Below are 26,575 nucleotides of genomic sequence, written 5' to 3'. Positions count from 1 at the left end.
TGCTTTGGTGCCTGGCTGAATATAAGAGAAGTTGTGAGAGGAGCCTAGGGGAGTTGTGAACTATAATCTTAGAACCCACATTTGATTCTTCTGATAGGTTAATTTAGAGTTAGGCAAGGAGTTCTGATCTTTAAATTTAAATACATGGCAACATTTCACTTTCAGGATACATATTCATGTAGCAGTATCTCATAGCTGCATTAGGCAAAACAAGCAGGAGGGTAATGATAGCCATTTGCAACAGTTAATATTTTAATTTTTCATTCTCTCTTTCTACCTGGTTAAACACCCTGGGCACCGTCAACATGAAGGCAGTCTTAGGAAGCACTATACACCTCAGTAAGTCAGTTTTAAAAGATGCACTTTTACAGGTATCTGCCCAGTATCCTGGAGATATTTTGCCATTTCCGTGTGCCAAAGTACATATAGCTCTTAAGATTAAAGAAAAAAATGTGCATTTATTATGAGTAAACATAACCTCTGAAATAATTTAGGCTGTCACAACATATCCTATTCAACAAAGCTGAAGGAGAACAAAGAAGCAAAGCAAACAACCTGTGATTTGATCCAGTCCTTTAAATGTAAATTGAAATGAAAGTGTATTCTAGTATTCTGTTTTTCTCCCAAAATTACTCTTATGACAAAAATGACTGTTTAAGTGCTTGGGTCCTTCCTAAGATGTAAAAAGAGGAGAAAATTTGGGAGCTAGTTTCTCTCCAAGTTTAACTGGGTATCATGTCTGCTGAGGTCAGTGAGGGAAATAGGGAAGGGGCACTCTGCTTATTTGTAGCTGTGGTATATATGGCTTTCAGTGTAAGTAATAGCCAGGAGTTCCTCATTTGTGTGCTGTTCTCTGCATTTTGAATTTATGCAATTCTAGTTAAGACACAAAATTGCTGATCAAAAACTGCTTTAGAATGACTTGGCATTTATTTCACTTGTAGCCTACAGCAAAAGGTATCCAGCGTGTGTGTGTTCAGATGAAAAATAGAAAAATAATAAAAATTACAAAAAAAAAAAAGATTAAAAATTAAATAAATTTATGCTTTTGTTATCTACAGGAGCAATGTCTGGAGGCTTCAACTTTCAGGTAACAGATGGCTTGAACTTTGCACCACGACAGATCTTTAGCATCACAGCTCGGACTCTAGTCATTAGTCTTGAAGTGAACAAAGGACTCGGAGTTTTTCCAGGTCTGTTTTTAACACCTTATCATGATTTTGTCCACTTGATAAAATTGCATAGGTGACCATATATAGCTGTACTTGAAAAAAAATTTTATCTCTGTGCTTTTTAAAAGAACAGTTATGTTGTTTCAAATGTTTTTATTTTATGGTCTTTACATTTTTGATATGCCTGTGTGCTTGGGATGATGGAATTTGGCAGTAAAATATATAAGCACAGTGTGACAATAAACACTGTCTGCCTAAGCTCTCAACATTCCTCATTCAGATTAATTTAAAAGCTCTATATAATATTCATAGAATTAGAGGTGCAAAGTGCTGCTTAGAGTATTCAGGCTGTTTTAGATGGTTGGGATTTTTGCCTGGAGCAAACAGTGAAGCTTGTGTCCACCGAACTCTGAATAGCACACTTAAGTTCACCAGGTTTCTAGTTCACTTTCTTACTGTTTGAGCAGAGTTACGGAGAGCAGCGGAGACTCACTGATGGATCAGAAAGATTGAACAGTTTAAATTTGTATTCATGCATTTGCAGCAAGCTGTGTCAGCAGCTAAGTACTATATTTAAAGAAATTGTACTCCTACAGGAGTTGATGAGTACAGAGATTCTCACCAGAGTCATATATTGCTTTGCATTAGCAAGAGTAATCCCTCATTGAGTTAGTAATCTGACTTTAATTGCAGAATTAAAGGAGAAAGAAAGATTAGCCTTCTCTCAGCAACATCTTGTATCACACTTCATGTTTGTGCTGCCTTCTTTTTTCTTGGAAGCTAGAGGGAGATGGGAAATCTCTATAGGTATTAATCTGTGTCTTGATTTATTAATTTCATGCAGAAGAGGAGCATGTCACTTTCTAAGACTTCCTGAATATAAACTGCATAAACAAAGGCTTGCAGCAAAAGCTATTTAAACACAGGCAACAAAAAATGAGATTGTAGCAGCATGATCTTCTTCAGTCAGTATAAATGAGATTCACGTAAATCCACTTAAAAGGCTTATTAATCTGTGATTTCAGTGTGTAAGGTTGCCTCAGGCACAGGGATTTACAGAAATTCCCTCTTAAAGCAAAGATAATTGTAAGAAAAGTGTGCCTGATACTTCTATAGAGGGAATAGTTTCTAGATTTTCTATCCATTCTCCAGCTTGGAAGATACAGTGCTTCCTTCAGCGCTGCAGGCTGTATTTATCCAAGCCTACAGTTTCTGCTGAATAGTTGCTTGCTTTGAGTTAGCAGAATTCCTATACTGGTTTTAAAAAGTACTGCTAGCTTTTGTTCCTGTTCTCTTTCTGATATTTTTAAAGACATTCTGGAGCTGTACAGGTTTCAGTGGTACTTGCTCACTGTGGAATGACAATTAAAACAGTGATGGTGCCGGTTGCTTAACCCCCACACATAAAGACAATAGCCAGTGTTTAGCTATATTTTATAGCACTGTGGGAAATGTTAAGAGACAACTTGAAGAACCTTCCCCCTAGGGAAGTAAAACTTGAATATTTTCTGAAGAATTTGCCATGTTTTCATGACTGGGTATAAACTATTTTCTCAAGCATATTGTTTTGCAATTTTATAAAAGCATGTACCACTCTCTTCTTTTGTATTGAATACAGCAGATTTGTTTATATGGTTTAGAGATTTCTTCTATCCAACAGCAGATCATTTTATTCAGTGAGCTCAGTAAGCTGACGGATAGATACATGAGTTTGTCTTATGTATGCTAGATATCTAGAATGTGAAGATTTTCTCTCTTCAGGGAAGCAATTGACTGAAGAAGGAATAAGATGAGCTGTCCTTAGAGAAGGAAAGAGTTGTAGGTATTCAGAAGCAGAGCTGCCAAGGCTGGTCAGCACACATGACGATCCATAACTATTTAATAGTGATAGGCCGAATGCTCATACCAGAGTAGTTTCCCAGTTGTAAAAGTAGGCAGAAAAAACAGAGGCCAAAGTTATTAGGTACTGATAACAGCCTTAAACTATTATGTTCCGCTTGTACAGATTAGTTTGGCCCTACTCTGTCACCCATCCCCTGTCTCTGATCCTTTCTGCAGAATTTGGGTGGTGTTGCTGTGTGACCTCTCAGCTCCTAGGCGGGGGAAGAGGCAGGCTGTGCTCTCACTTCCCTTTGCTTTGCCCACTCTGCTGGCTGGCAAATAACCATCGCTTCCCTGGTGAGGTGTTGGACCAGAGCAGAACCACTGCAGGTGCTGGAGAAGGTTTTTGGTGTCTCAGGAGAAAAGTGCTCACCCACTTTCAGTGTGGGTGTTCACCACTCACAGGAGACGGTTGTATGTGGGGAGGTTCCCACTTCACAGGAGAGTGTGGGAGACTCCAGTGCCCATGGCCCTGCTTGGTATCTCAGCCTCTGCTGCACTGTGAAGTCCCTCATGGTCAAGCCACAGCTCCTGAGAGAGGTCAGGGCCGTTGGGAAGGACCAGGGGCTTTGTGAAAACTCGAAGCGGGTATATCCATCAGTACAGTGTAACCGTGTTTGTGATTTATTCTGTCTCAATTTGTTATGGCACTGGGGCCTGATTTGCATAAATGAAGTTATTGAGAAATAACTCTGTTTCCAGATACGCGTGGTCTGATGAACTTTTGCTCTCTGTTCTACATTCCTGATCACATCTGGTGTAGTCTGAACACGTGGTCATGCTTCCCTTTCTGCCTGTCACACAGAAGAGGGAGAACAGTAGAGAGAAAAGAAGGGAGACTCCTTGTATTGGATAGCGTGAGAGGATTTTTCAAGGATTTTTCTTCCTCACCTCCAAATTTTACAGGAGAAATATCTTATTTTGGTTTACTCATCTATAAACACTGAGCTTAAGTGGAGATAGACTGATAATGCAAACCTGAAGGATATGTATTGCTAGTGTCTGAAATTCTTCACTGATGCCTATAAAAGCTTGTTGATGAGGAAAAAAAATGTATAAAGGGAGGCAGAAGTGGGCTCAGAGGGAACAGGACTGTGTGAATCTATTGCTCTTCTAAAAGTGTTAGTTAACATCCTTTGTAGTTTTCTGAGTGTATATCATCAGGAAACAGTACATCAAAAAATCACTAAACCAGTCTTTTTTTTTTTTTTTTTTTTTTTATTCTAGGAAACTATTAGATTTGTTTTTGTCACAGCTATGTCAAAAATTGTCGTGGTTTGGCTAAATTCCAGAAAGGTCTTTATAATCTTCAAGTCAGAAGGCACTGGTTAATGCAGTGCTGTGTATTAAAAGAATCCCTCAGTCCTCCATCCATCTTAATAATACTTTATTTCAGGCCATTATTTCTGTTGTGCAGTGTCCTTCTTATTTGTTTAATTCAGTGTTTACTTTTTAAACTTCATTCAGTGAAAATTGTCCTTCATATTAATAAAGTGTTGTTCAAGTTTTTGATAATTATTTATTTTGGTTTGGGTGCATTCACTAAAAAATGTGCTTTGTTAAGGCTTTTCTCAGCCAAATCAACCAGCCTTCTGTGGGCAACTGGGATTGCTAAATACATTGCCAGCGGTCACTTCAGCTGGAGTTAAATTCAGTTCTAGACATGTAAAAAAAAAGGGGCAGGGCTTCTTATATATGCACTACTTTTTACTTCAGGTTGCCTTTGCAGAAACTAGAATTTAGCAATTACATGTGCTGAAGATAACTGTACCTTTCCATTTCTGTAAAACAAAGATACTTTATACTGATGTGCTTTTTGATTGAACTCATTGTGGAAGAGTTGTGTGATTTGGAAGTAATTGGAAAAGGGTAAACCTGATGATTTTACAAAACATTATTAAAATGCTAAATGGAATAACTAGATGAAAGGGTGATTTGTACATATAAAATTTTACCATTTTGTGAAAAATTGCTGTTGCAAATCTACTTTTAATTGATGGTTTTTAGGTTCCAGGAAACCTATTTCACAACATGATCTGAAAGCTGTAACCAGTGATGTGACCAATGCAGGAAACAGAACTATAACTTTTATGGTTGTAACTTCCCCCAAACTTGGAAGGCTGATCAGAGTAAATTCTGATAATACCACTCAGGAAATCCTCAGTTTTACACAGTCTATGGTAAGCATTTACTTTATACTGGATAGTTCAGTGGTAGATTGTTACTTCAAAGGGCATCCCAATTGCTTTTTCCTTGCCTGGTCCATTTATATCTGTTTAGTAACTGAGCATATGTGACCCATCAGTGCGATTGCCCAGATTTGCTGTGTCATTAAATATCTGGCATGTAGTAATGAATGCAAGAAGAGCCTTTGTTCCCCTCTCTCTGGATACTAGCAGAGTCTTGGCAATTTCCACTGTTTTGCTTGTAACAGTATTTTTTGGGAAGAGCTGTTTTGGTGCCATTAACCGGCAGTCAGAGGTTGGAAGCCTTGACTTTTTGGCAGAAGGAGTAGCCTTGTGCCGTATGAAAACTCCAAGTAACAGATTCATTTCAGCTGTGCACAGTCCTCATGGGTGTCCCCAAGAGGACTTTTATTGGCTTGATTGGCTGTGATACTAAGTGTTTAAAGAATCTTAACTGTGATACAGGGTCCCGCACTTGAATGGCTAAAACATGGCAGCTCATGTAACTTGATGGAAAACATTCTTCTGCAACTGAGATGACTTACGTCTGTGGGCTGAGTCTTAATGGAGCTGTGTGCTCTGCGCGCTGTAAGTTGTTCTCAGAAAATCCTAGCAAGGGAGATAAAAGGAGCTCGATCATCTGACTTTACAGAAGGAAAAAATAAGAAACAATTTGGATTTAATCTACATTTACAGATTTAAAAAGTGACTGGTAAATGAAATAATGAGAAAATCTGTTGTTTAGAAACAGAAACTTGACCAACAAGACTGAGAAAAAAGTTGGCATTCTTGTTAGTTACTACCAAACTTTGAAACAACCTGACTAATGACACGGTTTCCTTCTGTTCCTAAAATGAACGGTTTTTATGAGCATTAAATGAAACAGTTAAGCATGTCAGACAAGATCTTTCAGGTAGAGTTTTGAAGTTTAGATTTCTTTGCCTACAGATAATGATCTACATATGTTTATTTGATAGTGCCATGTCAGAACATGCCACTTTTTCTCTATAGCTTTAATTCTTACTAATGTGTAGATAACTTTGCTTTGAACTTCGTAAATTGTGTAAGGATCTGAGATGTAATAATGTGTGTGTGTCTTTTCTCTGTTGGAGGTATTTGTATTGGCCACTTTCACTTCAAACAAGTAGAACTAAGTGATTTATTGCAGGTAAAATTAAGGTATCCTAACCAGCTCACTATTTGTTCTGGCAGAGAATGAGGAGTAAGGGGAAGAAAAAAGATCCAAAATAAACTTCCACTGTCTAGTGTGCTGTAGCCACATGAAGTTAAATATCAGTGAAAAAATGACAATGATATTGCAAGCATTGTATATTCTCCATTACACAGAGAATAAGAATTTCAGTTTCTGTTTGGTAACAAAAGGCTTGTAAATCTGATTTAATTTGAAAGTTTTTGGGTTAGTTTTGTTGTTTGTCTTCATTGGCTCCATTCTGTATTGTAGAACTTGGAATTTTACTTCTGAGAAGTAGTATGCAGCTAGATTAAAAAAGAATTTATTACTTTTTCTGAGGTGCATCTTCCTTATGTCCAGTGTCTTATTGCCTTGTGGCCAAAAAAAAAAAAAATAGAAGAAGAAGCTGAAATCAGTATTGCATTCCAGTGAAGTTTTTCAAGAACAGTTGTTTTGTAGCCAATATAAGGAAATTAATTGTTCTTTAAATTCAATGAGTTGTTTTTTCTCTCTGACAATATGTTCTATGATAACTTAGAAGAGTTTTCATCTTGCAGCAAGCCACAATGTCATCATTATATTTAAAGTCATTTCAGAGGTAAACAAGGCAATGCTAACCAATTCCATTTTCTTGTCAGTGCAGATATTAGCATGGACTTGCGACTTACTAAAAAAAAAAAGGTATAAAAACTAGAAAGATTAACAGTTGATAACTAAACACAGCTGAATTTATAGGATGTCATTCCTATTCTTGTTACATTAGTTTGCTTTCTCCAAATTGAAGTCCTAGAGGCATGCTTTGGAAGGTTATCTTGAAGCAGCACAACATTTTAATACCACTTCTGTGTGTTTTGTCCCATAATAACCATTAAGGATTAAATCAGTATAGGGAAAACCTGGTGACATGCATGTAGGATTTTATCACATCAGTCTGAATTCTATGGGCAGTATGGTCAGACAGTTTTGAAGCTGGTGAGAAAACTTGCCTCTGGAAGCCTGTTTCCCTGGTGAGCTTGGAGGGGGCTGTTTCAGTGGTTTCAGGATTAGCTCTGTCTGTAGCTACAGATTCTGTAGTGCTTAAGTGCCTCATCCTTGATAGCAGCAGGGATTTTTGGATTTATTTTTCACACCTTTCAAGCATATGTCATGGGAATATGTGCTAGTAAGTTCCTTCAGTTTGTTTGCAAAGCTGTGTAACCCATGTTACAAGTTGTAGACTTAAAACTGCCACCATCGTAGACAGGGATCTCTGTGGCAATTACAAACTAATACAGGCAAGCCTACAGTAGCTGCTTGGGAAGTTGCAAAGGGTTTAATGGGTAGCTGTCTTTTCTTGAGGTCAGAGAATGAATTATCAAGCAAAGCTGAAATAGTGAATGAGAAATAGCAAGTATTCTAGTCTTGTGACTCTTAGGAATCCTACTGAAGTGTCAGTGTATGAAGGTATTGATCTTAAACTTCTGGTGTAGTTTCAGCTGGTGATTATCCTGTATGATAATACTAGCTTTTGGTTTTGGGTCTGAACAGATGCGTGGTTATATCTAGCATAAATCTGTTTTTCAACTAGGCTTGTCTGGCAACACTGAGTATGTTCAAAGGGAGAAATGCAGGATAAAATAACTTCATAATATAAGCTACATACACAGCCATTGTGTGTGAGCTAAGCTACAAAACCCTTTCTTGAACAATGATTTTTTTCTTGTGATTTATGTCTTATGATTTTTTTCTCTCCTTATGCTCCTGTATTTAAAATTAATCTCCTCATATACCTATTGCTATCTTTACCCCAAAACAGGTGAATGAAGGTGTGATCATGTATGAGCACTTAGATGCAGAGTCAGCTGCCTGGAGTGCAGAAGATTTCTTTACGTTTACTGTCTCCTCTCCACCGTCAGCTCTGGACCTCCAGGTGTTCCATATTGTCATTTCGTATGAAATTACCAGGCATGGTCGGAACAGTCGTCTTCTAGCAAATACAGGTAAAGATGCTGTGCTGGTTGGACCTTCTGATTGTTTAAGATCTGTCAGCATTCCAATGAACAAATGAGAAAAAACGAAAGATAATTTTTCTTTGGTAGCAAATGACTGGAATACTTTCATCACAGAGTATAGTGTAGATAGTAGTTGCATCACTGCGTCTTTAAAAATGCAATTAACCACCTATGTTAGATTCTTCCTACTGCTGTAGTCGGTATCCTCCATTTTGCTGTAACAATAGAGATAATGAAAGAGTCATCTGGAGCTTTGAGATACTGATATTTCTTTAATCATGCTCTATGATCAATAGAATATGTAATATCTTATATGCAAGTCTATTTTAAGAACAGTGATAATATATTTCTAGCCATGACATTTGGGAATCGAGGATACCATGAAAGAGAAATATATGATTCCGTAGTCTCTTTTTTGAGCATCATAAATTTTTAAAACACATTACCTAATTTCTGAAACGTTGCAGCTATGAAACAGTCAGTTTCTAAGACTCTCTTTTTGTTTCTACTAGGTACCATAGTCCAGGAAGGAGGTAGAGTGTTAATCAACAAAACAAATTTAGATGCCTCAAATCTGTTGATAAAGCTACCTGAGGTACAGCGCTCCATGTATGAAGTCTGGTATCAAGTTGTATCTTTACCCCTACATGGTGTGATTATTGTTGGAGAAAGGAATGTTACAAAAGAAAAACCTAATTTCTCCCAATACATCCTGGACAAATTTGGAATTGTGTACATGCACGATAATTCTGAATCGCTTAGTGACAATTTCACTTTTGCTGTTTGGTTAAACCTAAAGACCAAGTCTGCAACAAAGCCCCATAGTGAAGTTTTGGAGGAGATATTTAATATTACTGTTGTTCCAGTGAATGACCAAGCTCCAGAACTGAAGACTAAAAGGCTGCACTTGAGAGTCCTGCAGGGAGATGTGTCAGTGCTGGGGTCAGAGAATCTGAAAGTTGAAGACCTAGATAACAACCCAGCTGAGCTTAAATACACCATAGTTAGCAACCCCAATAATGGTTATTTAGCAATGAAGAGCAATCTCAGTGTCTCTATACAGGATTTCACACAAGCTGATATCGACAATGGTAGGGTTTGGTTTGTACAGGATGGAAGTTCTTCCTCTGGCGTGTTTTATTTCAGCGTGACTGATGGTAAACATCGTCCTTTATACAAACTTTTCAGTCTTGAAGTAATACCAATTGCTCTTGTCCTGGTCAACCTTACCAATGTTGCACTTCCACAGGGCCAGACATCTGTCACTATTACTAATGTGCAGCTTTCAGCTGTCTCAAATGGAAGAAGCACTAATATCATATATGAAATAACTCAGCCTCTAAAGAATGGGCACCTGATGATTGGAAACGAGAAGGTTAGTAAATTTGAGCAAGCAGATTTGTACTCAGGAAGACTGTCTTACCACCTGACAAATCTCACTGTGTTCAAAGAAGTACTAGAGTTTATGATATTCACTGCAGAAAGTAATCTGACAGGACAAGTACTGAACATCACAATGAAGCCCTTAGTGCAAGTCGTATCTGACATGCAGATTTCAAATAAAGCTGTGTATAAATTCAGAAGCAGTGACCTGGATGCTTCTGAGCTCGCTAATTTAACAAACAGTAATCCTAGATTTGAAGTGCTAGTGCCCCCAACTCATGGAAGGATTGTAAAAAAAAGGTTTGTGAATGATGCAGAGTTTGAAGATATTCAGATATTCACCCAAGCTGACATTGATAGAGGTGTTGTGCTTCTTGACATAGATGCAAATATGACAGGCGTTGATCTGTTAAATGACTCATTCACATTTATGCTCAGGGCAGATGATGTTCAGCCTGCTGTTGGACATTTTGAGTATTCCATAGTGCCATATAGTCCTCTGCTTGTGCAGGGTTTTACAGCTGAAGTGCCTGTCATAACCAGCACGACCGCTTTAAAAATCCATAGTACCTCAAAGGACGATGCACCAGTTTCCTCCCGTAATGAAGAACCCACAGTAGCACCACAGAAGACCGTCCCAAGCATGTTCCCAGGTCAGAATCGCTGGGGAAATCTACATGAGGAAGGCCCATTGCTAAACCTAGCAGTGGGAACGAGGGGATCTGCAGGGATTGAGACCACAGATCGGGCTGATGCCAAGAGTCCCAGAGAGCAAGCAGGTGAAAGCAGCAACCCTTGGTACATCATTATCCCCCTGGTCGTGGTGTCTGTGCTGCTCATCATTGCTGTTATTTCTGTGTGCATTTTGCTAATGTGTCAGAAGAAAGAGAAGGCAAAACCACCTGTCAAAAATCAGATGGATGTAATCCTCAGTAGTCCAGGTCATTGTCTGGAACGAAGCTTGACTGTGCCTACTGTTACGGTGACCCCTCTCCTGAAGGGAGCTGAGCAAAGTACTGCCTCGACACCGATGGCAGTAAGACATGAACAGCTACTTCCTATGGTGGTTTCTCCAACTGTAGAACAGCCTTTGCAAAATAGCTGGTTAAACCTTGATCCTGAAATGATCCAGTATTGTCGAAAAACAAACCCAACTTTGAAGCGCAATCAGTACTGGGTGTAGTTCATGGCCACTTTTGGTCATGCTAATTGAGGTAGCATGGAAAAGAGAGTATACACTATTGACATATAATTTGTTCTTTATTATGCTTATTTATTATAAGTCAAATGATGCACTGTTTATTAGGTAAAACCCAAATACCTGCAAAATAATAATAAAAATCTTACTGGTTACAGTGGCCATAAAGTAAGATTTACAGTTCATACTTCAGCAAGATTCCTACCTAACTCAGTGCATGATTTGTCACTGTAGATTTTGAGTGCATCCTGTGTATACAATATTTCTTATTTCCCATGACAGGGATAAAGTAGAACCTTCTGTTGTGGATTATGTGTATTTTAACATAATAATTATTTTGAAGAACTAAGTTTGCTATAAAGATTTTGTGTACTTTCCTGAACTGTCATTTCTGTTGTAAGAACTTTCAACTGTTTTTACAAGTAATTGTCAAGGTGCTAATCTCTTTAATGTTGGTTTGACCTGAAGGCTGTTCAAAGGCCAGTACTAAAGAAACAAAGCTGTGTTATTTCGCCAAGTGTTCATCTGCGTCAACGAACTTGAAATCTAGAATTCATCTCAGCAATAATTTACAGCAGTGGCAGTGGATAAGTGTTCTGGTAAAACATTATGAGGTGGTTTTTTTGTTAGTTGCTTTTTTCTTGTTTATTTTGTTTTGTTTTCCTTATTTGTTGCTGAAATCTAGTCTTTGATGTCTGCAGACTAGTAAAATGCATCCATGACCTCTAATCCACATGGCAAAAACAATGTATCTGACAGCCTGTCTGCTGCATTACCTTTAGCCTTAGGTTATATCTGGAAGTACATATCAAATTTTATATTCCTGACTAAGGGCTAAATTCTGCCTTCAGTGAAGCAAGGATAACTCTCTCTGGAGTTTGTGAGTTCAGCTAGATGACAGCAGCATCAAGTCCTTTGCTGCACACTAGCATGTGTTGAGGAACTAGAGACAGAAACAATGCTGTGACTAAAAACATACTCCCTTCTGAAGTTTCACAATTTACCCTTCATCTCCTAGAATGCAGATCAAATGTGCCTTATACCCCGTGACAAGTACTACCTACTCTAATTTAGCTCTGCTAATACAATGTGCAATAATTTCTCTGTAAAGGGGATATTTTTATATTTACGGAAATCCAACCTCAGTAGTGATATGCAGCCTCCTGTTAAGGTCCGTTCTTTCTTCCACTGAAAACTGCAAAATTCTTGTTGACTTCAGAGGACAAATTGACCACTGAACTTCTCATCTATTTTTGTACTTTGCTTTACAGCTTCCAATTAGCTTGCCTGTAAAAACACTGTGGTCAGTGTCAAGATGTCTCACTGCTGCATTATTATTATTCACACTGGAATGACATTTTCATTTGAGCCCAAGTACTGCCGGTCTTGCTTTTGTAGAATGAATGTATGGGACTGAACATCCTTGGTGCTATTCATTTCATGGTACTTATTTGTTGTTGTTGCTGCTTGATTATGTTTTTGACATTTATATATTTCAGCTGAAGGAAATTTTCACCCATGAGGAAGGCCAGACTAAGTCACTGCTTACTGCCATGTCCCAGGAACAAAACACACAAGCAGTGGGGGCAGTCCTTCTAATCGTTCCCTCTGCCACAGGCAGCCTCAGTTGGTGCATTTTGAAACAATGCATTGTTCAGAGCCCACTCCCAGGAGAGAGGTCAGTGTCTATGAGAAATATACAGGACACATCTTCAGCTGGTTGGGTTAGTACAGCAATAGTGAGTAAGGATGTGAACCCTTTGTATGCTCAGACTAAAATACATTTGAACCCAAATACACAATTTTGTCTGTCATTACCATTTTTCCTTGGTGCCATTGTAAGCAGGATTGAGCTCACCCAGCACTGCCAGTGTAAAAGGCTGGGATGTTGAGATGTCGCAGATGGACTGCTGCAGCCCTGTGTTACAAAACTCTATATATAGACTTTTTCCACTTTTCCAAAGAAAATCTTTGGGACTGTTTTTAGAAACTCTCAGTCAGAGCGGTGGTACTGTCAGCTATTGCAAGAACACCCCAGCATCCTTTGTGGAGGTGCAGTTGCACATCTCCTGCCATTTCCTGAGACCTCTTCTGCTAGCTCCAAGCAAACAGCAGCTTCCTCCAGATCCCAGCTGTCAGCTGAGCATTTGCAAAACCCTTCCTCCAAAGCCTTTTAGCTGGTAGCAGGAACCCGATCCCTTTGTACCTCCTTCAAGGCTCCACTCCAACAAGGAATACAGAACTATAATCCAACACTTCCTGGACACTTAAACAAGCATGTCTAATACTCCTCTACCACCAAGACCTTCCTGTCAACAGCAAAAGAGGTGTCGTACTCCAACACCTACCGTGAGACTAGGTGATGTGTTTCCAACACTGTACCAAATAATGCTGCTGGAGTCTGATGACAAAGTCCTGTGGACCCCTGAAAAGCTGAATATAAATATGAAAGTGAAATATGTTGCTAAGTGTGTATCACTGTAAAGACAATGAAGCCCAAAGTTGCTGTGTTCACTGTGCAGTGGAGATGTAACATCAGGCTGCGGTAATGATGATAATGGTAAAAAATGAGATCACTACATAGTATCAAGTGAATCAAAATAACAGCAATGGATTTAGAACTCCAGAACTGAATGGACCTGCTGAATGTCTGTATTTATATGCTTAGAGCAAGAAATTGTACATGAAAAATACTGAAAAGGTTGCAGATTTTGTGCTGGCTCTTTTTTATGTAAACATAATGGACTAAACCCTTGTTCTCTATTTCAAAAAAATGCTTTTGCCTGTCAACAGATGTTCAAGTAAATCAGGCAGTATGGGACAAGTGATTTTGAGTATTTTGAGTATTGGCTCAATTTCAAAAGCACTGAGATTTTTTTTTTTTTTTTTTAATTATTAAAAACAATGTAAAGGCCTAATTCATCAGTGAAGTGTACCAGCAATCAGTTTGCTCTCTCAGTTGGTGCTGCTGTGATACAGCTTTGCCATAATACCTGCCATATGTTGGAACATTCTGATGAGAACTCTATATGGAGAAGTATATTGTATCAGTGATTACTGGCTATCATATAAAATGTTATATTGAAAATTGTATTTGATAATTATGTATGTTTTTTACTTTAATATTGTATCCTGAGTCTGTATTAAAAAAATTGAGTGCCTTCATGTAAGCTCTCCCTGTGGACAATACAGAATAGTCTCTGGCAGAGGAGAGTTCATCTTTTTTTTTTAAACGTAGATATTTAATACAGGTGAGGTGAGCTGTTTTTCTGAGGTGCCTGTCTTTTCTTGTTGACTCTAAATGAGCTAGTCTCATCCTCTGTTTCCTAAATAACTATCGATCAAAAAAGTCTGCTGGAAAACAAATGATTTGTACTTATGGATTCCTTTTGTGATTCCAGGAACATAGCTAGTTTATGGTCAAGATCTGCTTTGAATTTTTTGGTTGTTTCCTTACTCCTGCAGCTGTGTGTTTTATTTCTTGAAGATGTGGTTTATGAAGGATTCCCTTTCTTACCAAATGGAGTTTTAAACTGCAGCAAAAAAGTGCCTTGAAAATATATATAAAATCAATAAATTGTTTTGTTCATAATCCACACACGTAGGTTTTCGTGTGTTCTTTGAAGACCTACAGAGTACTGCGGTGCAAGAAGAGAACAGGATCCCACTGCCAGTAACAGTGCTCTAATGAGCTTTCAGATGTTTCTTTTTTAAATGAGACACGTGCTGAGGTCTGTGTTGTGCTGTGCCCAGCACTGTGCCTCTAACATAATGCACATGGCCGGAAAAAGAGAGAAACCTCATCATGCATCCACCTGGCTGCGTTCAGCACTGGCATGAACATAACATCAAAATTAACACATTTGTTTGAACTGGCTCAGGCAGCACTGTGTTGGGTGTATTTCAGGATTAAAGTTTTTTTTTTTCTTTTTTTTTTTTTTTCTCTTTCAATGCACATGTTTAGAAGGTCTTAAAATATCAGTTTTTTAAATGTTAATATACTAGTGCTGTCTTGTCTCTCTTTCATAAGCCAGTAGAGAAACCTCTCATGTCCTGTCAGCCATTTGCCTCAGTAGTGCTGAATTACCGAGCTGTTTTAATATTAATTGTGGGTCCAGTGTCTAACCAGATACTGAGAAAACTTAAGCAGCTGGTCTTACAAAATAAACTGGTGTGCATCTTGCTTGGCTGCCTCTCTGGGGAAGATCTCAGCATCTGAGCTCACACTGTGAGAGTCCTGGCCCAGTACTGGAGCTGATTATAAATCATTCTTCAAATGTTTTAGGTCAGAAAATGCTGATCTGATTGACTTCAACAATGAAAAGGCCTGATATTGTTCAAATAAACCTTCTGCTCCAGTTATACCAGAGAAGGATTGTTAAACTGGAGGAAGAAGGACAATTTGAACAATTATGTGTTTTAGGTTGATACAATTTTAAACTTAATTTACAATAAAACTGCGTCCCAACTTCAGGATACTAAATTAAGATATTATTACCCACTTACCACATGAAATGCTTTGTTTGAGCTGTTTCTCATTTTTATTTAATCAGAACTCAGATGGTTTGTGGTTGTTTCTGTAACTTGAGATGAGGAATTTCTTTTCTGAAATGTTAGAAATTTTGGTGGCAGCCGGAGAGCAGCTTCCCCTGCACCATGCTGCAGCTCCTTGACTGTCAGCAAATGTAGAAATCCATAAGCACCAGCTACAGTGTGTGCTGCAATGGCCTGTTAAGACCTGAGAGACCAAATTCAGTAGTGAATACACTTCAGTGTCCTAAGCTACAGGCCTACATCCTGCCTGCACCATTTTTTTTTTTCAAGTCAGCCCTCGTGATGTTATGTTGAAGTACATTCTGTGAATATTTTTAAATGGGCTGAAAATAATTGTCCTGGCATATTCAATGGAAACTCTATTAATTTATCTTCACTTGTTTGAAACAATCATTCCTGCCAGAGCTTGTGTATCCCAAATGCAGTCCCAGAACAAAATGTTCTTTCATTGCAACTGGTGAAATCTATAGTTTCACATCTGTTTGTAGGGAGACTCGGTATGGTGAAATGCTTGCTTTGCACGCTCATTTCCTCAATTCCAGTCTTGCTTCTTGGTTATTTTTGTGGTAATGCTTTTTACGTGCTGGTAACCACTACCTAAACACGAAGTTGTTTGCAGACTGAGGTTTTAGCTGCATCACATTTTCATGGCTTCACAGAGAGGCGTCATATCTCATAAATTCACTGGGGAGAAAAGAAGACTGAGTTGACTGAGCACTGGTATGGAACGGACTGAGCGTCACAGCTTCCTGAAAGAGTAGAGGCAATAGATCAGAATAAATAAGTTCAATTATTAGCAGATGACTGATTAAACTTTATCTTACATATCAACTTTTATGTATAACACAGAAAAACATATTGCTGAGATTCTAGAGAAAAATAATCAGAAGCATCACAGGTATTTTCTATACAAGGCTAATCTCAAATATGTATAAATGAAGGTGAATCAGTAAGGCAGAGACACATAGAAAGTTGGTTTCAGACATGCAAAGCCACTGGGGAAGCTGTCTTGTTAGTGTTGGGGAAGTGTTAGGAGTGCTGGGGAAGATGTTAATTAAAGTCAGGTAGCTAGGAGGACAGGACAGAAGTGAATTTGCTGGGGTAGACGGGAAGTTTTAAAACAACAGAATCACAGAATCACAGAATTTCTAGGTTGGAAGAGACCTCAAGATCATCGAGTCCAGCCTCTGACCTAACACTAACAGTCCCCACTAAACCATATCCCTAAGCTCTACATCTAAACGTCTTTTAAAGACTTCCAGGGATGGTGACTCCACCACTTCCCTGGGCAGCCTGTTCCAGTGTCTAACAACCCTTTCGGTAAAGAAGTTCTTCCCAACATCCAACTTAAACTCCCCTGGCACAGCTTAAGCCCATTCCCCCTCATCCTGTCACCAGGCACGTGGGAGAACAGGCCAACCCCCACCTCACTACAGCCTCCTTTAAGGTATCTGTAGAGAGCGATAAGGTCGCCCCTGAGCCTCCTGTTCTCCAGGCTGAACAAGCCCAGCTCCTTCAGCCGCTCCTCGTAGGACTTGTTCTCCAGGCCCCTCACCAGCTTTGTCGCCCTTCTCTGGACTCTCTCAAGCACCTCGATGTCCTTCTTGTAGCGAGGGGCCCAAAACTGAACACAGTACTCGAGGTGCGGCCTCACCAGAGCCGAGTACAGGGGGACGATCACCTCCCTAGCCCTGCTGGTCACACTGTTTCTGATTAGCAGCAGAGCCGTGGGCTTGTTTGAAAGGCAGAGCAGGTGTGCTGAGCTGTGCCTGTGGGAAGAGAGCTACGACACGCCACAGGGTTTGGGGAAGTCACCTCACTGCCAGAGAAGACCTGGAATCAAGATGACAAGTTTGCTTGACATTCAAGGAAAAAAAAAATATATTTTTTATTTTTTATTCTTTTTTCTGCATCTCTTTGCAGCTTACATGAGATTTAGCTGAATTAAACCTACCATGGCATGAACATACTGAATGTTGACTTGTAAAGGTGTCTGGCTGTCAAGAAGTCCAGTTGTGGGGATTCATCAGATCACATCACTAAAATCCTTCCTTATATAAATAACTGTTGCCCAGTCTTGCTGAGCAGGGTTGGAGAGGGTATAACAGATATTAAAGCCTGTTGGCATGAATATTGCCTTAAAAATAGAGCTGCAGTGTTCCCAGTGTCTTGGTTAAAGTGCGGAAAGGAACAGGGTGAACTTTTCTGAGGTTTTGACTGATTGTTACCACAATTACTGTGGTAACTCTTGTTAGTTGTAAATGCTGGAAGGTATTTGAAAGCATGGTGATAAAGGTCCTGACATGGAGCACTGAACTAATGCAGATGGAGATGGACCTGAACTTGCCCCCGAAAGAAATGAAAGTAGCTTGAGGACTGTTCACATTTACACATGGCTGCACAAAATGCTGTTAAAGATCAGCTCTAGGACTAAAATTAGATCAGGTGTAGAAGTAAGCAGAAGTGGTACAAATTAGCTGGAAAAATCAAACAGCTCCCTACTTCATACCATCTCTTGGCCAAACAGGATTATCCAGCCAAGATCCTATATGCTGCTAGGAATGCTGCAGCTTAAGAATCAGTGAGACAAGTTACCAATTTTCCCACCCTAAATCGCCTTGCTCCTGGTTGTAGGACTTAGGATCACTTAGCCTTTCCCCTTTGTGCTAATTCCTGGGATGCTGGGATATCTGTTTGGTGGTTCTTGCCTCCAAGCATGGGATCTGGCCTCAGAAGCCTGGTACTTCTCTGTGTGCCACCTAAGAGCTAGCAGAGTGGTTTTACTGTTGGTCACCACTGAATGGAGATGTGGCCTACCCTAGTCTGAACCCACAAGTTACACTTAAAGATACTTTATACCCCATTCCCATTTCTTTGGTTCCCAAGCTACCTTGAAGTTTCTAAAACAGGGTTTGGGGTGTCCCTCGCAGAAACTAAGGGCAAAGTCTTTGCTCTGTGAGACCTCTCTGCACTGCTTCAGGCATCAGGGAGAGGTCCCCTCCTGTGCCCCAATGAGCACAGCTGCAGGGGAAGGAGGTGCTCGGAGGGACTGTTGTGTAGCAGAGCTCCTTCGCTCTGGTTTCACAGATTTCCCACTTCCACCTTGCTGGGAAATTCTCAGGCCAACAGCTGTGACCAGAAGGCAGTTCTCTGCTAAGAAACCTAGACATACCCAGTTCCTGCTTTAGATTTTAACTTCCTTTTTGTGCTTTTTAAAAACTTTTATTATTATTATTCTTTCTTTTTTTTTTATTATGAGGAAGGTCTAGCACAAACAGAACAAGAATATATAATCATATACATACATCAGATCCTCTGCCAGAAGAAATTGTAATAATTTATTTGTAAGCTGTGTGTCACCTCTGAGGTGTTAGAGATATGAGCTATGGATCTAACAGGTCTACATATCCAAACTCATCTTTGCCCATTACCTCACTGGCACTGTCTGCCATGGTCAGTTGTGGGTACTGCCATTTCCTTCAAACAGTTCTGGCTGCTGAGGGAGAGCATTTATGTGTCTCCACTATGGATCTGTCACACGGTTTAATGTTCACTGCTCACAATACACGTTCCTTTTCTTACATAAGAGTTCCGTGAGAAGCAATTCCAGCGCACAGATTTTGTAACAGTAAGTTCCTAATACTCTGATGACTGAAAGGCTTCGTAGCTATCCCCCCAAGGCTGACAAGGAATGGCAGGGCTGCTGTTGGCAACTTCTCCAACTTTTATTCATTTGGGAAAAAAGGAGACCAACTCTTCTACAACTCTGTCTCCCAGTGGAGTTTTTTTAAAATAAGAAGCAATAACCACCTTCATCGTACTCCTTCCTGATGATGAGAAATATAGATGCATTTCTTTCTTGGCAACTGATACCATCCATACATGAAAGCAAAAATGATGAAGCTGGTTGTTTGTGTGACCTCCAGAGAGTCTGGTGAGACTGGGACTGCCCTTCTGTGGGAAGTGAGGAGCTGGAAATATCCCTTGAGTACCACATGGGGAAGTCATGCTACTGGTTATGCTGACAGCACATGCTTAAGAAATGCCAAAGGTGGATCTAGCAAGTATCTCACGAAGCTATTTTATTTCCATTTTTACAGTTTCCACAGAGGAACGGAAGTTGTTGTTTTGTTTGCTTGTTTGTTTTTCTACCAGGAGGCATTTATATTTACAAAGAACTGCTCTGAGCTCAACCTTTTGTACCACTCTGGAACAAGTGACACAAGTGACTAATGGCTTCCGTATGAGCACGTGTCTCAGAGCAAAGGAGACGCCTGACGCAAGGCCTCTGCAGCCCGCCCTTGAAGACTTCCCAGGCACAGGAAAGGGCCTGGTTTCTTGTTCATCCCAGGCAGACACACAGGACTGGTACATCCTTTGGAAATCACAGTGTTTGAGCTCATGCAGCTACACGGCTGACTGGTAGCTTGGCTGGTTGGAAGTGACTTCTCTGTGTCAATTTTCTCTTCCAAACCCAGCCCAGAGAGGTCTGTCACAGGGGGTGAAACAGGAGTGAATGCTGGGATTTACTCTGTGTTTACCACATACACTGTAAAAAAGAGAAACATCTAGCGATTGCTTACTCTGTTCAGTTTTGGGCCCCTCACTACAAGAAGGACACCGAGGCCCTGGAGCATGTCCAGAGAAAGGCTACAAAGCTGGTGAAGGGCCTGGAACACAAGTCCTATAGGGAGCAGCTGAGGGCACTGGGGTTGTTTAGTCTGGAGAAGAGCAGGCTCAGGGGAGACCTCATAGCTCTCTACAGTGACCTGAATGGAAGGTGTGGGGAGCTGGGGGTCAGCCTCTTTTTGCACAGAACTTGTGATAGGACAAGAGGGAATGGCTTCAAGTTGCACCAGGGGAGGTTTAAGTTGGAAAGTAGGATACATTTCTTCTCAGAATGAGCAGTCAGGCACTGGGATGGGTTGCCCAGGGAAGTGGTGGAGTCACTGTTCCTGGGGTGTTCAAGAAAAGTTTGGACGTGGTGCCTACAGACATGTTTTAGTGGGTGATATTGGTGGTAGGGTGATGGTTGGATCAGATGATCTTGAAGGCCTTTTTCAAACATAATGATTCTATATTTCTACGGTTCATTTAGGGCAAATCAGGAAAAGGACTAGGGTGTCACTGCACCTGCTGCATCATCACTGTCCAGCACAGCACATCACACATCAGCATGCAGGAAGCTCTGGGCAGAGGCTGCCATCACACTGGCCAGTCTTTGGGCTTGCCTTAGACTTGACTCTGGGCTGGGGCCCAGGACTACCAATTCAGTGTAGAAAATGACCTGAATTTTTCATCATTCTGGCAAATTTATCCACCAGTGCAAGAGTGACAATGAAGCTAGACAGCAATAATATGTCCCAAAATCTCTCAATAGTCCTATTTCTGCTACTGGGCATATAAATGCAGCAGCTGAAGAATAAGTAAAGTCTTGGCCTCTTGATGTAGTCTGCACCTTGGCTAGGGTAACGAAGTGAAATACAAACTCCCTTTCCACTGTGTTTGCAAACTCCCTACACTCAAGGAAAGTGGTGGTGGTGGCAGGTAGGGATGGTTTTCATACATGTAGTGACTGGGACATCCGTGTACCACTGGGGAAATCTGGATTTAAATCTTATTCCTCTCTGACTGACACCTCCCCTCCTCCTGAAAACCCACTAGCTTGCAGACTTTATTAATTTATTATTTATTATAAACAAAACTGCTAACTGCCAGAGTGGCAGTGTCTGAGCATTCAAATACACTCTCACAAAGGCATTACATAAATGTTCTTCTCCAGAGAACTGCCCTTAGATGTTAATGACAGGGGCTTTCTTACCCATTGTTTTACAGCTTTTGATGTTTTTGTTTTCTATTTTCAGATAAACAGTGTCAGAGAAATCATATCACAACTTTCCTGGCAGTCTCATGCAAAGCACTTTTTCTGACATTTTACTGTCATCCAGCAGTTACCCAGCAGACAATGTTTCCCATTGCTTTTGCAACAATGCTTACTTTGTTTTCCAGTTTTAATGAGTTATATTAATCTACGCCTGCTTCTTTCTTGACAAGTTGTTTTCCCATTGCTGCTCCAGCTTCTAATGTTATTTTAACACCCGATAAAAGAGCTCAGCTGGCAGCAGATGTGAATCTACCACAGCAGATTCTCTCTGTCAGATGTGTGCAGTATGAAATCACAGTTTCATTTAATCCATGCTGGTTTTGAGCTTCCTTGGGACCACTTCATAAGAAGGTATTTTGGATTGTTTTTAAAAACACAGGAGACAGCCGTAAGAGAACACTGCCTGTCCTTGCTGCAGACATAACTTTTATTAGAAGCTGCTTTTATGAATATAGAAATAATATTATAGAATCACAGAATCATAAAGGTGCTGGTTTCAATGTCAAAGTCCCTTGTGACTTCCCAACAGTTTTCTCTAGTCAGGGTATTTCAAAACCTGTTTCTCTATTAATTTGGAAGTGATACAAGCAGCTGTATGTGTCAAAGCTACGAATAGATTAACGACAATATTGCTGAGCACAAAGAAGGAAAGCAAGATCCCTCATCAAGTGTAATGAGAGCAATATTTAATAGAAAACTGCTGTAAAGTTTGGTCAGCTCAGATATTTCATGCACACTGCATAGCCATCTGCATATGGCAACGACAGTGGGAGGTAGTGACAGTATGCACTTGGCCAGGTGACACAGAATATTAGTATAATGCTGTCATCTTTTCATGGAGTTTTGTGAGCTCCCAAGGAGTTTTCTAGTTTCTCATCGTGCTGATACTCCTTTTTTTGTTGTATGATAACTAACTAAGCCAGTGGTGATCTGACATTGTAGCCAAAAGTTATCAGTAGTTCTCCTTTCCTTGTCCTCATGAAAAAAAGATGGTCATATCTTTAAAAGGAATAACTGAAAGATGACGTACAGCAAGATGAACAAGGCCTAGCTTCCCATGGAGTTGTGTTTTACAGACCCCTGCTCTTCTGCAGGCTCACCTGCAGCTCCTTCCTACGTATCTCACACAGTGAAGTTTCGGTGTATTCTCTGGCTGATGCAGAGCTACCCATCCTGCCAAATTGGCCAAAATCTGTGTATGCACTGGCCAGATGGCTGCTGCCTCTTCAAACAGAGAGGATGCTGAGTTGAACATGTGTTTCACTCATCAGGAGATACTAAACAGGGCTTCTTTCCTCCTTTCAGCTGCCGTTTTTCATGGAGTTTGCAAGAACATGGTATCTTATAGATCTCAGCACCCCTTTCAAAGTTGGATGAAGTTGGCTGTAGCACTGATATTGGAGTTGGGAGACAGGTAAATGGCACAGTTGCACAGGGGTTGTTCCCTTAGGAAACCAGGCTAAAAATGAAGAAGGAGATTTGTAGTTCAAAGAAGTTTTCAAGTGTTGCAAATATTGAAAGACTGAAATAGAGCTTAGGGATATGGTTTAGTGGGGACTGTTAGTGTTAGGTTAGAGGTTGGACTCGATGATCTTGAGGTCTCTTCCAACCTAGAAATTCTGTGATTCTGTGATTCTGTGAAATGTGTGAAACAGCTACACAGAAGCGATATGCTAGAATGGTGTTTTGTAGGTGGCTGAAGAATGAGGAATTAAGTTCTAAAATGTGTTCTTTGTGATTGTCAAAGATAAACTGCTACCATGTTGCTACAGTTTCTCCTCTTCCCTGTGATACTCTGTGGTGGTTTCACCCATCTGGGCAGCTGAACTCCACCACAACCACACTCTCACTCCTCCTCCTCAAAGGGAAAGGGAGAGAAAATACGATGAAAAGGGCTCAATGGTTGAGATAAGGACAGGGAGATCTCTCAACAGTTCTCTAACAGTGCTCTCTAACAGGCAAGACAGACTCAGCATAGGGAGACTGATGCCATTTATTGCCTATCACTAACAAGCAAGAAACTAGAAGCAAACCAAAAACACCTTTATCTCATCCACCCTCTCCTGCTTCCTCCCCTGAGTGGCACAGAGGAATGGGGAATGGGGGCTGTGGTCAGTCCCTGATGCTTCGTCTCCACCACTCCTTCTCGGTCCCTCTCTGCCCCTGCTCCCCGTGGGGTCCCTCCCATGGATGCCGTCCTTCCCCAACTGAGCCTGCGGGGGCTGCCCACAGGCAGCAGCTCTTCAAGCACTGCTCCCACACGGCTCCATCCCACGGGGTCCATCCATCCCCCAGGAGCAAACTGCTCCAGCACGGGTCCCCCACGGGTAGGCGGCAGCTCCCCCCAGACCCCCTGCTCCTGCGTGGGCTCCTCTCCAGGGGCTGCAGCTCCGGCCCGGGGCCTGCTCCTGCGGGGGCTCTCCATGGGCCGCAGCCTCCTCCAGGCCACATCCACCTGCTCCAGCGGGGGCTCCTCCACCCATGGGGGGGCTGCAGCGTGGAGATCTGCTCCATGTGGGACCCATGGGCTGCAGGGGGACAGCCTGCTCCACCAGGGGCCTCTCCCTGCACAGCCCGCAGGGGAACTGCTGCTGCCTGCCTGCAGCACCTCCTGCCCTCCTGCTGCACTCACCTGGGGGGCTGCACGGCTGCTTCTCGCTCCTCTCTCTCCCAGGGAACTGGCCCTTATCTAACATGGGGCCGCTGCTGGGCTCTTCTTATTGCAGCCACCCCTGCAGCCCCCCTCTAACAAAACCTTGCCATGTAAACACAATAAAGGTTGATACTGAGAGACTGAGCTTCTGAAAAACCTGCAACCAGCTTCAAACATAACTGTGTTTGAAGGAAGACTATAAGTCAGAGTTGAGTTTGTCTCCTAGAAAGTAGTGACATCGACCAGGAACTGTAGATGACTATAGGTGACAGCAAAAAAAGCTGTTCAACCTGGTCTGCAATGTCTTGCATTAGATCAAAGACAAGGATAATCCTTGACCTTATAAGCAGAAGAATGTCAAAGTGGCTTAAGGATGAAGTATTATCTCAGTACTGGATTAAGAAGAGCAGAAAGGAGCAGATTTTTCAATGCTGTTGTGCATGTTTGGTAAAACAGTTAAAGTAGGAAAGGAATCTAAAACAGGGTGATTTAGTGAAGGGGAATACTTGAGGAAATCAAACCTCATGCTCTTATGAGAAGACTATGAGAAGGCTTTCTCTTCACAGAAAAAAAGTGACCAAAGTCATCTGCTTTGATGATGGCCTAGAAGATTGCAGTTCTGGAGAAGAGATTTCTGACAACAGGTTACTCTTCACAGAATCAAAACAAAACAAAAAAAGCAGAGTCATATGAAGCTGACTGTGAAGAAATGATGGGAAACATTTCTGGGTACAAAACTTAACCATTGCAAAAATGTACTTGGGAATGTCATCCTGCTTGTGTTTACTTAAAAGCCTTCAGATTAAGCCTGAAAGTCTTTCTTGAATATGTATTGTAGCTCCAAGAGAGTTACAGGCTTAAACAGGCTTAGAGACTTAAAATCTATGAATTCATGATAAGCCTTGTCAAACAGAAGTGCCCTAGCGATACAATGAGGTAGAAAAAGGAATGCCAGCAACCAAGCAAAGGGATCCTGCCCACCTCATTTGTCTGGGGAAGAGGAAATTAACAGGGTGGCATATCTCAGTTCCCAAACACATCCCTCCTTCCTGATCTGCAATTTCTCCCACCCTGACAATCTCCTGCCTCTGACTTCACCTGTGATGGGAATCGTCTTCCTGAATATACTATGGGCTTCTGAAGTGGTAGGATGAAAATGCAGCCTTTCACGAGGCTCTTGCCTAGTTCACACCTTGCTCTGACAAGCAAAATTGTCTTGATGTTCTCCAAAATTCATAAAAGAGCTATAGTATGCCCTTCACATCTTTGAATTTGACTACTGTACAGGTATCCTCCTAAGGATTTTGATGCCTAACTGAAGATGCTTTAGGTTTTAAATGGGAGCCCTGGTGCACATAGTCAGTGTCATCCCAGATGTTTTTCTTGATCTACTAAGGCTCTGATTTGGAAAAGAAAAAGCACAATGGGAAAGGTTGCCTAATAATTGCTTTGGATTTTGTTAATTAATGATTACACTGAAAGAGTCAATTTGCCTTGTGCTTACAACCACTTGCCTGTGTCACAGTCCAGCAATGTACTCACAGTGCAGTACTTCAAGAGCACAGTTCTTCTCCTCCTGCCCTGTTGGACACAATTCAAGTGCTTCACCACTTCTAAACAGAAGAAATTAATAATCCTTTTGAAAATGAAATGACATTGGTATTTATTCACAAAATAACTTATTTATTACCCTACAAAGTCAGGCTAAAAAATGTCCATTTCACATGAGGAAAATTTTTAAGCTGTTTTGCACTGGATTTTCACAGTATGGATGCAGCTCACTCTCTGGGGAAACTCAGAAAAGCATACTTTGTTTCCCACTTTGGATTCAAATTCCTAAAAGGCTTATAACAAGCAGCCATCTGGCTGCTGTTTAGTGTCCCAGATGAAATAAGGATGGTAGCCTGAACCATGTGTCCAGAGAACAGGTGTCCCTATCATTGAAATTACCAGAGTAATCGGTAAAGAGACCAGAATCTCTGGGGTGTATGCAGTGTAAGTAACCTTTCCATAATGAATGGGGTTAATTTAATTTTTTTAGGCCATTAAACTATGGGGTTTTTCTGTTTGATTTATTTAATTTGCAAACAGAAGCATCTTGAGTGTCCCTAATGCCAAGTTTTTGGTATTGTTGTATTTCTAATATTAAACCTCACATGACGGGTGCTATGTGCCTGTCCTGAGATTCCTTGTCTGGAAATAAATGTACTTGTCAAATTAAAGGACACAAAATACATAGGCAAGAGGATACTTTTTTAAAAAAGCTCACTTATTCTTCCTCATTGCTATTTTAAATTGTGATAGTTGAACTGTTGAGATTAAAACAATTGAGAGAATTCTTTTAACACAAAAATCACAAATTAGAAGCAAAAGTCTATTTTTAGGAAGAACATATTTGTAGTGGGTTTTCTAACTGATCTCTGAGTGGAGTTTAAATAGATTCAGTAATTCAGTAGTTTTATGCTTTTCAGAGTCATTTGA

The 26,575-nt window shown here is 40.7% G+C and overlaps 1 protein-coding gene across 2 annotated transcripts in view; it reads left to right on the top strand.

Annotated features, from left to right (window-relative positions):
- The window catches only part of LOC101801163 (chondroitin sulfate proteoglycan 4), a 37,807-nt gene extending 23,208 nt beyond the window's left edge, over nt 1–14,599 (top strand). For both annotated transcript variants that reach the window (XM_027446274.3, XM_072030684.1), the window contains exons 7-10: nt 1,062–1,193; nt 5,061–5,233; nt 8,227–8,410; nt 8,935–14,599. In XM_027446274.3, coding sequence (XP_027302075.2) covers nt 1,062–1,193; nt 5,061–5,233; nt 8,227–8,410; nt 8,935–10,988 — 2,543 coding nt within the window. In that variant the 3' untranslated portion in view covers nt 10,989–14,599. The remainder of the gene's footprint in view (nt 1–1,061; nt 1,194–5,060; nt 5,234–8,226; nt 8,411–8,934) is intronic.
- Nucleotides 14,600–26,575: the final 11,976 nt, after the last annotated feature.

This window comes from Anas platyrhynchos, chromosome Z (assembly GCF_047663525.1).
Source record: "Anas platyrhynchos isolate ZD024472 breed Pekin duck chromosome Z, IASCAAS_PekinDuck_T2T, whole genome shotgun sequence".
Lineage (NCBI taxonomy): Eukaryota > Metazoa > Chordata > Aves > Anseriformes > Anatidae > Anas > Anas platyrhynchos.
The sequence above is the reverse complement of the archived record's forward strand: the minus strand, read 5'-3'. Positions and strand labels throughout refer to the sequence as shown.